At 51.2% G+C, this 15,284-nt stretch overlaps 2 protein-coding genes across 5 annotated transcripts in view; both read right to left on the bottom strand.

Moving 5' to 3' along the window:
• Positions 1-2,220, bottom strand: part of LOC120872555 (dermokine-like) — a 7,712-nt gene extending 5,492 nt beyond the window's left edge. Inside the window, exons 1-5 of one of the 2 annotated variants that reach the window (XR_005723271.1) lie at positions 1,409-2,220; positions 949-1,140; positions 784-837; positions 469-513; positions 1-97 (exon numbers count right to left, since the gene is read on the bottom strand). The exon at positions 1-97 is cut by the window's left edge and continues 102 nt beyond it. Coding sequence is in view for 1 of the 2 variants with exons in the window: in XM_040253052.1 (XP_040108986.1) it covers positions 1-69 (69 nt within the window). In the remaining variant the exon portion in view is untranslated. Of the gene's footprint in view, positions 98-468; positions 514-783; positions 838-948; positions 1,141-1,408 lie in introns of those variants that run through there. The other variant, XM_040253052.1, reaches the window with a different exon arrangement.
• A 9,528-nt stretch (positions 2,221-11,748) lies between these two features.
• SBSN (suprabasin) overlaps positions 11,749-15,284 on the bottom strand; it is a 4,394-nt gene continuing 858 nt past the window's right edge. For 2 of the 3 annotated variants that reach the window (XM_040253035.1, XM_040253034.1), the window contains 4 exons: positions 14,856-15,220; positions 12,990-13,055; positions 12,828-12,872; positions 11,749-11,966 (listed from right to left, as the gene is read on the bottom strand). In XM_040253035.1, the coding sequence (XP_040108969.1) occupies positions 11,943-11,966; positions 12,828-12,872; positions 12,990-13,055; positions 14,856-15,220 (500 nt within the window). In that variant the 3' untranslated portion in view covers positions 11,749-11,942. The remainder of the gene's footprint in view (positions 11,967-12,827; positions 12,873-12,989; positions 13,056-14,855; positions 15,221-15,284) is intronic. The other variant, XM_040253036.1, reaches the window with a different exon arrangement.

Raw genomic sequence — 15,284 nt, 5'->3', positions numbered from 1 at the left:
CGCCATGGCTGCCGCCGCCATTACTGCCGCCGCCATTACTGCCGGGGACGCCATGGCTGCCGCCGCCATTACTGCTGGAGCCACTGCTGCTGCTTCCCTGAGGAGCGGGAAGAGACCAGCGTCAGTCACTTGCGTCGTGTCCGACTCGGTGCGACCCCAAGGACTGTAGCCCGCCAGGCTCCTCTGTCCATGGGATTCTCCAGGCAAGAAGACTGGAGTGAAGAGCCATTGCCTTCTCCAGGAGATCTTCCCCACCCGGGGATCCAACCCCAATCTCCCTCATTGCAGGCAGATTCTTTACTGTCTGAGCCAAGAGACCAGAGCGAGGTCTAAAGATGAGAACACCAAGGGAGAAGGCTTTCCTCCCTCTCCCTCCTCCCTCAGGAATATTTCCCGCCCAGTTTGAGAGGAGTAGTTTCTCTGTCTCCTCCCAGGGCAAAAATGCTTCAGGTTGCCCCGTGCTCTTACCCCAGAGTTGCCAGAGCTTCCACCTGAGCCAGGGGGGGTGGTGCACTGTGGAGGGAAGGGGACGGGTGGGGTTCCAGGCAAAGCTGTTCCCCCAGGCCAGGCTCTCCTGCATCCTTGGCTTGGCTTCCTGACCCGGTGCTTCTCTCCCCCAAAGCTAGCTCACTCTTCTGAGCCTCGTCCCCACGCCTATCTCTCCCCAACCAGTCTGCATCTTCCTTCCACCCCTCCCCTGCCAGTCTTTCTCTCCGCTGTGTCTCTCCCAGTTTCTATCACATGCATCTAGACACCTCTGCCTCTGCAGGCTCTTCCTCTTACTTCTGTATTTCTGTTGCTGCTGCTTCTCACTGAACCATGTTGGGGTGCAGTTCCCTGTAGGAAGGGTAAGATGAGCTTGGGATCAGGAAGGACATGGGGGAGGCACCAAGTGTGTGGGCTTGAGGGGAGGGAGGGGGCAAGCATCAAGGTTGATGGTTACTTTACCTGAGAGTTGGCCCCTGGGTTGAATGGCCCTCTGTGGCCTCCCTGGCCCCAGGAGCCTCCCTGAGCATTAGCTCCAAAGCTGCCACCTGAGCCTCCAGAGAACACGTGGTCCTGGGTGTCCCCTGGGCCTCCAGAGCTGCCCTGAGAGCCAGGGATGCCATGGCCTCCAGATGGAGGCTGCCCATTGGTTCCCTGCAAGAACGACATGGCTGCGCTGAGTGTGTGTGACCTCCTCATTCTGGGGTCGGGGAGAGTGGACAGAGCAACTCAGAGAGAAAGGAACCAGAGCAGGACAAGGGGGGAGGCAGGTGGAGAGAGACCCAGGGCAGTGGAGGAGGGAGGCCTGACGTGGAAGGATCACCACTGATGAGGAGGCATCCCTCCTTTCAACTACTTCCCGGGATCCTCAGCCCAGCTGCCCATAGCCTCCCATTTCCACAGCGGCCTTCCAGCCACTCACCCAAGCTCCGTGGCTGCCGGGCGCTCCCTGCCCCACTCCGTGTCCGATGATATTTTCAGCCTGTCTGCCGGCCTCGCTCCCAGTGTTTTTAAGAGCGTGGCTCGCTTCCTTAAGCTTGTGAGCAAGAGCATCCCCCAAGTGGGGGTCCCTGGCCTCCCTGATTCCCAAGCTGGCTTTCTCTCCAGTCCCTCGGCCAATGGCCTTCTCGATTCCTTTGATGGCGGCTTCTCCCAAGGCCTCTCCCACCCCCTCTCCCACCCCGTGTACAATGGCTTCCCCAACTTTTCCTGAAGCGTCGGCCTCTCCACTCTGCAGCGGACTAGCCTCTCCACTGCCCAGGAGCAGGAACAGCAGGAGGCCGGCCAGAGACCCCTTTCGCTTCATCTCTGCCTCTCTTCCTCTCTCCTGAGTGTCTTCTTTCCACCCAGGTTCCTTTTCAGGCCCTGTCGCTTCCCTGATGTCTGCCGGCCCTTCTCCCTTCTCTCCTTCCTTCTGGCTTCTTGTTCGCCCTCCCTCTGGGTCTGCAGCCTGCTCTCTCCCTCCCTAGATGCCCTTGTCTTCCTAAAGTCCTCCTCCACGCCACTACTCCTTATAGTGTAGCTTGGGAGAAGGTGGCAGGGCTGGGCAGTTCAGGGTCCCTCCCCACAGTGACTCAGATCCAACCACCTGATAGGGTAATGAGCTGTAATTGTGAGTCTGAGTGTCTGTGTCGAAACAGAGAGGGAGTCCGTGCATCAGGGAGGGAGGAAGAAATGGGATGAGGTCGGTGCCAAAGTGTTCTGATTTCCCAACCCCAGGAATTTGGGGCGCAGGGTGGGGGTGGGGGCAACTGGGGAGCTAGGTGGTGGGGTGGAGGGGACTTAGGAGGGAGGAATCAGACAGGACGTCAAAAGAGGGAGCGAGGGTAAGGAGCCCAATGGAACAGGACCCATCCTAGGTGTAAGCCAGCCTGGATCCGGGGCACCACGATGGGCGCAGGTGACCTTCGCCAGCCTTCATCTCTCCCATCTCTCTCCTATACTGCCACCTACAGGTGAGAGCCTGACACTGCCATGCCTTCCAGCCACAGAGAGCCTGGGACCCCAGGCATCAGTCAGGGAAGGAAGTGGCCGCGACCCTCAGAGTGGTCATCAGGGCGTGTCAGTTAGCATCTGGGCTGAGAAAGCTGGGTGTGGAGCAGGGGAGCTGGGCGGGCGAGCCAGCCCCAGGGAACGAGTGGGAGGAAAAGACCTAGGGAGGGTGCAGCTGACCCAGGAACCTATCCTGTTTACCAGGCCTGACCCAGGCACCTATCCTGTTTGCCAGGCCTAGAGGGGGCACATGTGTGAGCTCACAGCCTGCTGTGAGGGCTGGGACTACACCAGCTCACCCCACCCCGCCCCCGGCTGCTCCCCAACGAGCCAGAGCAGCCCTGGCAAGGGAGGAGGGGTCAGCACAGTGGTCCTCTCCCCTGGGCCCAGCTCAGGATGCAGAACTCGAGCATCCTCCAGAGGGCTCATGGCTCGCTGCTCAGCAAGTGTGGCTGCTTCTCCCACTCCCATGAACCCCAGGTCCTCCCATTTGACACTGCCTTGTGTTGCTGGGACTCATCGCCCAGTTAGGAGGGGCCAGTTTCCATCTGCCTTTCTCAATGTCTCTCAGTCAGTCTCTCTCCACCCCAGCACCCGCACCCCAACTTGTAATATCCATCACCTCTCACGATGTAAACACTGCCTATCCTCCGCTGCTCCTTCCTACTTCCCTATTTTTCCATCACTGACTCTTTAATGATAATAATAGTGACAATGGTAATACAATAGTAGTTGTCATCATCTTTGTAGCTGCACTTGATCCACGGCTTTCTATTTGCCCAGCACTGGACTAAGCACTTTAAGGCTCAGACAGCCCTGGAAGAATCGGTCTTATTATTACCCCCATTTAGGGACAGAGAACTTGGTGCTCAGAGAGGATATAGTAAGTGTGCAGTAGTGGCAAAGCCCAGCCCCGGCTGGCTCGCTCCTGAGCCTGGTTCCCAGAGTATTCTGTCTTCTTGGTGCCTGAGACCCTCTGCTGGTTTTCAGAACCTTCATTCTCCTCTGGGTAGTATTGGTTTGGGTTTTGCTCCCAGGCCATGTGAGGGACAGAGAGCGTAAATCTCAGGCCTCTGGCGTTAGTGATGGACACCCCACACCCCCCCAGGACTCACTGCTCCCCACCCTCACAGGACCTCGGGGCAGGAGGTGGCACATATGCTAGCCAACTCCAAGGCTCCTTCCCACACTTCCCTCATGGGACATCCTCACCATGGCATAGAGCTGCCCTGTTCTTCTTCTTTCTCCTTCTTGGAGCCGGCTTACCTTCTTAAGTATATTTTAAGAGAATACTTTATATCACTACTCTAAGTAGAAAGCCAGGATCACTAGCCCATAAATAGAAAGTACAAAAAAACAAAGTGAGAAGCAAGCAATTGTATCACATTATAGCTGGTGGCAGTTCCTGTATCCTCTTTGTTTAAAAAAAAAAAAAGCAAAAAAAAAAAAAAAGCTTAGCACATCTGAGAGAGGTGTTCTGAGCCCACAAGCGCAGAAATGGAGTCTTCTTCACCTAATCAGAAAATTTCTTAAACGTTTTAAGAAGACAGTTAAGTTTCTCACTTTTTGATTCAGACTTATTCAAACCCATGTTCACAAGCCATCTAAATTCTCCCATGCCACCAGTAGCCCCATTTATACCTTCTGGAAAAATACTGCCCTCAGACATCTGTGGACCTGAGGGGTCACTTCAAATCAGTCTGAAGGCATGTTTATTAAATACTTATTGTGTATTAAATACCTGTTGTGTATTTAATAAACAGAAGACTAGGTGCTTTCACATGAATGATCTCATTTAGTCCTCACTATAATCTTGAGAGATAGATATTATTCCCATTCTACAGATGAGGTAACTGAGGTCGTGAGCTGTTTAACACACATACAAAGTCATATACAAGATCATGGCAAAATGGAGCTGTCAGAATCTGACCTAAATCTGTCTGACTCCAAACAGCCTTTTCTCCTACAGCTCCGTGCCTCTTCTCTTCTTTTATGATAACAGTATCCACAAATCTGATATGCCCAAGACCCTCTGATTTCAGCTTTTCTCTCTAATTCACTATTTCATTCATTCAACAAGTGTTTATTGAGTGCTTACTCTGTCTCATGCCTGTTCTAGGCATGGAGTACAGCATGGAACAAGATCATGAAAATCTCCCTCTTTGGGGAGCTCACGTTCACTAAGGGGAGATTGGACAATGAACATATCAGGTGATGAAGAGTCTTATAAAGAAGGATACAGAGGATCCTGCTGTGATTTATGTCAGAGAGTGTTTTGCCTATGTTCTCTTCTAGGAGTCTTATAGTTTCTGGTCTTACATTTAGATCTTTAATCCATTTTGAGTTTATTTTTGTGTATGGTGTTAGAAAGTGTTCTAGTTTCATTCTTTTACAAGTGATTAACCAGTTTTCCCAGCACCATTTGGTAAAGAGATTGTCTTTAATCCATTGTATATTCTTGCCTCCTTTGCCAAAGATAAGGTGTCCATAGGTGTGTGGATTTATCTCTGGGTTTTCTGTTTTGTTCCATTGATCTATATTTCTGTCTTTGTGCCAGTACCATACTGTCCTGATGACTGTGGCTTTGTAGTATAGTCTGAAGTCAGGCAGGTTGATTCCTCCAGTTCCATTCTTCTTTCTCAAGATTGCTTTGGCTATTCAGAATAGTGGAAATAAAAGCAAAAATAAACAAATGGGACCTAATTAAACTTAAAAGCTTCTGCACAACAAAGGAAACTATAAGCAAGGTGAAAAGACAGCCTTCAGAATGGGAGAAAATAATAGCAAATGAAGCAACTGACAAACAACTATCTCAAAAATATACAAGCAACTCCTGCAGCTCAATTCCAGAAAAATAAACCACCCAATCAAAAAATGGGCCAAAGAACTAAATAGACATTTCTCCAAAGAAGACACAGATGGCTAACAAACACATGAAAAGATGCTCAACATCACTCATTATCAGAGAAATGCAAATCAAAACCACAATGAGTTACCACAATGAAGTACCATCGCCAGTCAGAATGGCTGCAATCCAAAAATATACAAGCAATAAATGCTGGAGAGGGTGTAGAGAAAACAGAACTCTCTTACACTGTTGGTGGGAATGCAAACTAGTACAACCACTATGGAGAACAGTGTGGAGATTCCTTAAAAAACTGGAAATAGAACTGCCATATGACCCAGCAATCCCACTGCTGGGCATACACACCGAGGAAACCAGAATTGAAAGAGACAAGTGTACCCCAATGTTCATCACAGCACTGTTTATAATAGCCAGGACATGGAAGCAACCTAGATGTCCATCAGCAGATGAATGGATAAGAAAGCTGTGGTACGTATACACAATGGAGTATTACTCAGCCATTAAAAAGAATACATTTGAATCAGTTCTATTAAGGTGGATGAAACTGGAGCTGAATATACAGAGTGAAGTAAGCCAGAAAGAAAAACACCAATACAATATACTAATGCATATATATGGAATTTAGAAAGATGGTAATGATAACCCTGTATGCAAGACAGCAAAAGAGATACAGATGTATAGAACAGTCTTTTGGACTCTGTGGGAGAGGGCAAGGGTGGGATGATTTGGGAGAATGGCATTGAAACATGTATAATATCATATATGAAATGAATCATCAGTCCAGGTTCGATGCATGATACTGGATGCTTGGGGCTGGTGCACTGGGACGACCCAGAGGGATGGTACGGGGAGGGAGGGGGGAGGGGAATTCAGGATGGGGAACACGTGTACACCTGTGGCGGTTTCATGTTGATGTATGGCAAAACCAATACAATATTGTAGAGTAATTAGCCTCCAATTAAAATAAATTTATATTTTAAAAAAGAAAGAAACATACAAGGGGGGAGGAAATAGACAAGACAGAGTTTGGGGTTTACTTTAGTTTGGGGTTTTTTGTTTTCTTGGCTGTCCCTCCTGGCTGGCAGGATCTTAGTTCCCCAACCAGGATTGAACCTGGGTCACAGCAGTGAAAGCACAGAGTCCTAACCACTGGGCCACCAGGGAACCCCCTCATAGTGTTTTAAATAGTGTGGTCAGGAAAGGGCTCTTTGAGATGTGGTCTATGACCCAAGACTGAAAAGAAGTGAGAGTGAGCCGTGAGAATATCTGGAGCCCGGGGATTCCAAGCAGGGAAACAGGGCAAAGGCCCTGAGGCAGGAGCCTGCTTATTCTGTCTGAGGACCATTGTGGCTTGTGCAGAGGGCAAATGCGAGCAGTTGAAGTCAGACACAACTAGGCCAGATTGTGGAACTTTGGGGACTGTGGTGAGGACTTTGACTGCTAATGAGGTAGAACCAGCCAAGGGCTGGGAACCAAGGAAGGTTGTGCCTGATTCAGATGTTTAACTGAGCAACAGACTGGGGTGGGGGTGGGCCTGAGGTGTACATAGGCCAGGGAGGAGGCTTCGGGGGGAGGCCGGAATCAAGGATGGAGCAGGCATGGGGCTCAGGGCTCGGTGGCGTCTCTGCTCCCCTCTCTGGGGTCCTGGGCCTCGGACTGGCAGCTGCTGGCTCAACTCATCCTGTCCTGGAGCCCATGCTCAAATCCTGACTTGATTACTTACTTACTGCAAGAAGGGTGGATACAAGGATGACACAAGGTACCACATGCAAAGAGCTTAGCACGGTGCCTGGTGCATAAGAACACTCAAAATATGTTCTTGCTAGTTTCAGACACTTCACTGCTGTTGGAATACTTTCCTGGCAGTTGTTTAATTTTGAGACTCATGCACAGGCACACAGGTACCCCCTGAATGGGCCAAAGGCAGAAATTTACTTTTAAAGAGGACTTATTTGGGGAATTCCCTAGCAGCCCAGTGGTTAGGACTCCCCACTTCCACTGTGGGGGTGACAGGCTCAATCCTTGGTCCAGGAAACTAAGATCCCACAAGCAACGTGCTTCCCACTCCCCCACCCTCGACAAGAAACAACCTGGTACGGGGAACTTATTTGGAAGTAGCCCTCCCCCCCACCCAGAATCACAAGGAAGCCTGCCACCGTTCCTCGAGCAGAGATGCCCAGCAGGAAAGTGCTCGGGTTGAGGAGCCAGCCATCACTGCCTACTAGTTGGGTGGCCTCAACTCTCTCCCTTCTCTGAGCCTTGGCTTCATCATCTCTAAGGGGGTGATCATGGAACCCGCCTCAGAGGATTTTATGAGGGTGACTGAATCATGTCTGTAAATGCTTAGTCTAGAGTGAACACCCAATAAATGCTGGCGGTGACAGTCCCACCCAGCCTCCTCTCCCTGTTCTTCCACAGCCTCGGCAACTGGCCTCCTCTCTTTCTGACTCCCTCGCCTGACTCTACCTGTCTGGCCCAGCTTTGGGCTTCCTGCTTATACATCCCAAGTCTGCTCCAGCCAGTAGCCTCCTCTCTACTAGTTGCCAGACACCTGCGCCCAGCCTTGACCCCTCTTCCGGAACCTGTTCGTCTAGGAGAAATGGATATGAAACAGGTAAGGAGATAATTGCAGGCTTCCCAGGTGGCTCGGTGGGTAAAGAATCTGCCTGCAATGCAGAAAATGTGGGTTCGATCCCTGGGTTGGGAAGATCCCCTGGAGGAGGGCATGGCAACCCACTCCAGTATTCTTGCCTGGAGAATCCCATGGACAGAAAAACCTGGTGGGCTATAGTCCATTTGGTCACAAAGCGCTGGGCACGACTGAAGTGACTGAGCATGCACACACACACACACAAGTATATAATTACAGTTTGTCACAACGCCTTGAAGACCAGTATCAGTGCACTATGGGAGCAGAGATAGCCCTTTGTTCAAACCGGGGAGGCAGGAAAGGACAGATAGGCAGGGTGAACGTCCCTAGCAGAGGAAGCAGAGCTCACCAGGCCTTGAGGCAGGACTGAGCCGTGCCTCTTGTAACCTTCAGATCTGCCTCTTCAGACCGTCCTCTTCCAGAAGCCTCCCAGGACTGAGTCCCAGCATTATCCTATATCTCTTTGGCACTTTCAGGAACCCCATTCAAGCCAACCTAGCATGAAAATGGGGGCAAATAGAATCGATGAAAGCTTTTACTTTCTGAAAGAATGATTCCCCACTCAGAAGGGGTTCTTCCAGACCAGATGAAAGGACGTTCAACATAGAGTTGACCCTCTGTTCCCACATGTGTAGGAAACATGTGATATTGAGTTGGCCAAAAAAGTTCGTTTGGTTAGTGAACAGTTGTTCAATAAAGTTCTTGTGAAAATGGAAAATTGCCTTTTATTGTTATTTAAAACCAAGCGAACTTTTTGGCCAACCCAATAGAAATGAATGCTTCTGTTTATTGAAATGCCAGAAACAAAGCTCTGGGATTTACTTTGAAAAGCATCGAAAATGTATCAGTACCCGGGCAGAAGGATCAGGGGAAGGGACGGTTAGGGAGTTTGGGATGGACATGTATACCCTGCTATATTTAAAATGTATAACTAACAAGGACCTACTGTATAGCAAAAAAAGAAAAAGTATCAGTGGAAATGTGATAAAGCAAGCATAGTCATATGTTCATGGTGGAATCCAAGTGGTGAGTATGCAGGTATCCACTGTAAAATTCTTTCATTTTTGCAATAAGATATTGTCAGGGAAAAAAAGGAGCATATGTTGTTTAAGTAGGGACTTCCCTGGTGGTCCAGTGGTTGGGACTCCGAGCTTCCACCGCTGGGGGCCTGGGTTCTGTCTGTGGTTGGGGAGGCAGCGAGGCAAAAAATAAATAAATGATAAAATAAAATAGTGGTATTCTACAAACAAGGAAAAACACAGAGAATATGAAGTGCCAAGAACATTACCTTTACTGTGCATATCAGGCCCCTCCCCTCCCTGGTGTGTCCTTTAGTCTTTATTGATACATCACTTTGTGTTTGTTTTCAAATTCTGTTTGTGCTTTGTGCTTAGTCACTCATTCATGTGGAGCTGTTTGTGACCCCATGGACTGTAGCCCCCCAGGCTCCTCCATCCATGGGATTCTCCAGGCAAGAATACTGGAGTGGGTTGCCATTTCCTCCTCCAGGGGATCTTCCCAACCCAGGGATCGAACCCACATCTCCTGTGTCTCCTGCTTTGCCGGCAGATTCTTTACCTGCTGAGCCATTGGGGAAGCCTTCCCAGAAAGCCTCTAAATTCCCCAAGGGCAAAAACGCTGTCTCTATTTCTGGTCCCACAGTTGAGGGAATTTTGGAGCTGGAAGCCACGTTTGCAGTCCTCTCTTGCAGACACCCGCCCCCCTTTACATGGGAGGAAGTGGTGGCCCCTGGAGGGGAAGGACATGGCCCACAGGCACCTGGTCTCCCAGCACGCCACCCATGCTAGGTGAGTATTCTACAGACTTTATAGGTAACTGGGCAAGGTCAGGTTCTGGAAATAGACAGGCCTGCTACTTTCTCACGGGTTACTCCAGGCAAGTGGCCTGGCCCCTTGGAGTCTCACCTTCCTCATCCATACAGTGTGGATCATATCCTTTGGGTTGTAGGAGGCTTAAATGGTGGTAGAGTGTCTTTCATACGGTACCTGGAACCTACTGCCTGCTCAGTATATAGTAGCTGCTAGCATCTTCGCTCCGGGCTTTGAGCCATCCACAGATCTGAAAACGGGGCCTCCTGTGTCACCATTCCTCTCACAAAGAGGCCTCCCTCCTGTCCTCACTGTGCCTTTCCCCTGAGCCTTTTGTGGTCCCACCGGAGAGAAGACCTCGAATGTGTGCCTCCTTCCTCTCTCCTTATTCACTGAGTCCCCTCCCTACTGATACTAAATAGCAAAAGAGGACTTCCCTGGTGGTACAGTGGATAAGAATCTGCCTGCCAATGCAGGGGATACAGGTTCGATCCCTGGTCCTCGAGAAGGTCCCACAAGCTGCAGAGCAGCCAAGCTCGTGCACCACAACTACTGAGGCGGTGCCCTAGAGCCCGGGAGCCACAACTACTGAACCCATGAACTGCACCTCCGGAAGCTGGCACACCCTAGAGCCTGTGCTCTGAAACAAGAGAAGCCCATCCGCCATGATGAGAGAGTAGCCACCACTCTCCACAATGAGAGAGAGCCTGTTCGCAGCAACAAAGACCCAGTGCAACCAAAAATAAAACATTTTTTCAATGTTAAAAAAAAAAAAAAAAAAAACAGCAAAAGACCTCTGGGTTTTCAGAATATCCTTTGTGGCTGTTTCTCCCTCCACTTGTTGTGTGAATTTGGTTGTGTTTCTTAACTTGCCTGAACCTCCGTGTGATTTTTTATAAAATGAGGCAATAGTAGTACCTCTTACTGCAGATGGTGATTGCAGCCATGAAATTAAAAGACGCTTACTCCTTGGAAGAAAAGTTATGAACAACCTAGATAGTATATTCAAAAGCAGAGACATTTGTCAACAAAGGTCTATCTAGTCAAGGCTATGGTTTTTCCAGTGGTCAGGTATGGATGTGAGAGTTGGACTGTGAAGAAGGCTGAGCGCCGAAGAATTGATGCTTTTGAACTGTGGTGTTGGAGAAGACTCTTGAGAGTCCCTTGGACTGCAAGGAGATCCAACCAGTCCATTCTGAAGGAGATCAGCCCTGGGATTTCTCTGGAAGGAATGATGCTAAAGCTGAAACTCCAGTACTTTGGCCACCTCATGCGAAGAGTTGACTCATTGGAAAAGACTTTGATGCTGGAAGGGATTAGGGGCAGGAGAAGAAGGGGACGACAGAGGATGAGATGGCTGGATGGCATCACTGACTCGATGGACGTGAGTCTGAGTGAACTCCAGGAGTTGGTGATGGACAGGGAGGCCTGGCGTGCTGCGATTCATGGGGTCGCAAAGAGTCGGACACAACTGAGCGACTGAACTGAACTGAACTTACCTAACTGGTCAATTGGGAGGATTTGGTGAGGTCATGAATGTAATGTACGGGGAGCCTAGCATGCCTTAATTACACAATACACATGGGTTACTATTGGTATTCCTTTGGTCCCACACCCCTGAATGAGGATGCTAACTTTTGGGGCTCCATCAAGGTTCCTGCCATTTTTCCCCCAGGCTCCTCCCCCCACTCCTGGCCCAGAGGGGCTTTCCCTGCATGGATTTCCTCTTGGTGCCAAGCACAAACTTTGCACTAGTGAAGTATAACCTGTCCCTGTAATCACCCTCTTCCATCAGATCAGGCTGAAATCTCCAGCTCCACCTGTCCTGTGCATCAGACTCCCAGCTCCTCCAGCAAAGCAGCAAGAGGAGGAAAGACAAGCCTCCTCCCATGGATCCCCTGCTTAGGGAGCACAATGGACCATGATGTTGTACAGAGTGTTGTATTTATTCATAAGTCTCAGTATTGCCCCCTAAGGGACTCTAGAAATCCATCCTCCCCCTTCCCTTCCCCGACCCCCCCCCCTCCAACCCCGCCCTGCGTGCCCCAGCTCCTTCAGGTCACTTCAGCGGATATGACAATAGGAATGTCAGTCTCTTCAACCAGGCCAGTCCATCAGCTTAGGGAATGATGCTGGTGGCGCTCTGGAGGAGAGAAGGAGAGAGGGAATGGATACAGAGTCCTGCGCCCTCACAGCCCTAGAGAGATGAGAGGGAGACTGGCTGCTCTGGCCAGGAATTGCTTTTGTTCCAGGGACTATCTTAAGGAAGGCGGCACCTAGACTCAGGAAGAACAGGGAGCCGGTCCACCCAGACACAGGTGCCAGGAGCCTCGGTAGAGACTGAGAAGCCTTGTCTGCTTTGCCTGAGAGGATCCTCCACCACCTCCAGCGCCCGGGAATAAACAAGGGTGTGTCTCTGAGTTTCTGGCATAGTCTTAGGGCTGTTCTACACCCTCACCCATTGGACCCAGTTTCAGGCTGCTGAATGTACTGAGCACAGACGAGACCTAAGACTTCTCTTTGGGTCTAGAGGGAGGCCCAGGATCCCAGAGGAGCCTTTAGCCTGGTGGGGAGTAGGGGTGGGGGTGGGGAGGGACTTGCTGTCCACCAGGGACAGAGCTGGGGTTCCCGCCACCCAGGATGTTGCCACAAGACAGCAGGAACAAAACAGCCAAGGGAGTCACAGTGAAGGGAGGGAGTGTGGCAGGAGATGCTGAGGCGGTTGGTGACGGGCACACATGGGAAGGTTTCGGCAGCCCCTCCCTCCCTGGCTCCCAGATGCATAAGGACCCCTGGAGGTCTCTTCTGCTTGGACGGGAATAGAAAGAGCCCAAAAGGTGAGCGCAGGATGTGAAGGGCAGAGAGCAGGGAGACAAGGCAGACCAGAGCTGGGAAATGGGTTGGCTGGCATCTGCAGAGCCTGAGTGTCTGCAGCGCAGCTCTCAATGAACAGGTGATGGGAGCGGGTGTGAGAACATCTCCCAGAAACCACCTGGGCACTCACCTTCCACAGGGCTGACAAGGCCATGAAGGGCTTGTTGACCGAAGCCTGAAATTCAAGGACAAGAGGGTCAGTCCCCAGCATCTGTCCCACCTACCATCCGAGGAGAGCCTCCACTCCCCACACCACCACCCTCCAAGTCCAGGCTGTGTGCTTGAGACTTACTCCAGATGTTAAGGTTGTGGTTGCGGCCCCTCCGTGCTGGGCGGTGGACCCGCCTGGATGACCGTCCTGTGGACAAAGCCCAGACTGTTGTTACAACCCCCGAGACCTTGAGGGTCTCCCAACTTCTTTTTTCCCAGTGGCCCATTTCCCCTAGGGTGACTGGGGCTAGGGTGGGAGGCATAAGCTCACCCGCCGACCCGCACTGTCCAGGAAGAAAACCCAAAGCCCACGTGGCTATGGGAATTCCATGAGAGATGAGAAGAGAAGCCAAGAACCATGTCTGCCCTTACTGGTCAGTCTTCCCTCAATTCCCTTTTGTTCTGGTTAATGAGATGTTCTTAGTTACTGAGAAGGGGCCCCACTGGAAAGGGAGCCCAGAGGAGCCGAGACCATAGTTTAACCTCCGTCCTGACCTCTAACACACTCTTCTACACACACTCCAGCCTGATCACTAATTCGGGCTGATCCCCACCCTGAACCCTCCCCAGACTCTCAGCAGTGCCTCTGCCTCTGCACTGCTGCTGCTAGCCTTGAATCCCCAAACAAACCACCCACTCTTGGGCTCTATTCAGTGCATCCTGGCACCTGACTCAGCCCTCTCCCTTACCCTGCACACTTTCAACATAGTTCCTCTCTCCGTACCCACCCATCCCTGGCTCCGTGGCTGGCAGCTTTCGAGGCCTGGGCCAGTCTGAAAGCTGGTGTCCCGAGACTCTGCATGGAGAGTGGGGTGTGGGGAACTGGGGCAGGCAGGAGTCAGCCTTCTCTTGCTCCTCCTTGGTGCCTGTAATGCCGTGCGTGGTGCCGCTTGCCTCCCAGTATCTGTCCCCTCTACCTAAGTGGGGATCAGAAATCCCCCAGGAAGTCTCCCTGGTGATCCAGTAGTTAAGACTCCGAACTTCCAATGCAGGAGGTGGGACTTGGATCCCTGATTGGGAACTAAGATCCCATATGCCACATGGCTATGCTCTCTATGCTTAGTTGCTCCGTCATGTCCGACTCTTTGCAACCCCATGGACTGTTGCCCCCCAGGCTCCTCTGTCCATGGGGATTCTCCAGGCAAGAATACTGGAGTGAGTTGCCATGCCCTCCTCCAGGGGATCTTCCCAACTCAGGGATTGAACTCAGGTCTTTGGTCTTGCAGGCAAGTTCTTCAACATCTGAGCCACCAGGGAAGCCCATGCTGCATGGCATGGAGAAAGAAACAAACAAAGGAAGGAAGAAAGGAAGAAAGATCCTCTGGAAGGCCTCCTCTGACAGGACAGTGTGGAGGAAGAGAAAGAAGCCTAATTTGCAATTCACTAAAGCTGTGTGCTAGCCACGTGACCTTGGCAAGTCCCTCAAACCTCGCTGAGCTTCCCGTTCCTTATCTGAGAATCAGGGAGTCAGCATCCTTACCCTGACTACCTCAGAGGCTTGCTATGAAAATTAAACAGAATGGGCTTATCTCCCAAAGCTAGTCCTCAAGTTCATGCTGACATTCTGGGTTTTCTCAACACTCATTCTCTTTGCTCCATAATAGATCTTGTCCTCAGTAACTGCTTCCTGTTCCCCTGGGGAGGCTGTGCTCCTCCCTACCGATCGCCTTAACTGGGAGGACAGCTCCCTGGAGGTGGGGCTGGGGTCCCTTTCACACTCTCTGATATAGGGCTTTGCAGATAAGATGGCTTAATCAGTCTGACCGGTTGGCCACCAGCTCCTTTGTAAGGGAGATGGAGAGTGGGAAGCCCAAGCTTCCCACAAGCTTAGCTGCCCAAGCTTCTTTCACCAAATGATGGTGACGTGGGCTCCCCAAAATGTCCCAAGGGTTGAACCTCTCCCTCCCCCAACACCCTTCTCCCCACTTCCCCACCCCTGTTCACCTACATTCAGCAGCTGGTTGGCCTCCTTGCCGGCTTGGTTGACCCCATTATGAACATTCTGCTGCAACCTGTCCTCCTCCTTCCCGGCCTGGCCTGCAGCATGGTGGACACCTTGGCCAAGTTTCTCCGCTTCCTTTCCAGCCTGGCCAGCAGCATGGTTGACCCCGTGGCCCAATTTCTCTGCCTCCTTGCCGGCCTGGTTGACCCCATCATGGACCCCTTGACCCACTTTACCCACCTCCTTTCCGGCCTGTTCAATGGCATGGTGGACTCCCTGACCAAACTTTTCTGCCTCCTTCCCAGCCTGATTCACTCCATGTTGGACCCCCTGGACTATTTTTTCTCCCTCTTTCCCAGCCTGCCCGGCAGCATAATGAACATCCTTGCCAAACTTCTCTGCCTCCTTCCCAGCCTGATTCACTCCATGCTGAAC

The sequence above is a fragment of the Oryx dammah genome, unplaced genomic scaffold, assembly GCF_014754425.2.
Source record: "Oryx dammah isolate SB20612 unplaced genomic scaffold, SCBI_Odam_1.1 HiC_scaffold_13, whole genome shotgun sequence".
NCBI lineage: Eukaryota > Metazoa > Chordata > Mammalia > Artiodactyla > Bovidae > Oryx > Oryx dammah.
The sequence above is the reverse complement of the archived record's forward strand: the minus strand, read 5'-3'. Positions and strand labels throughout refer to the sequence as shown.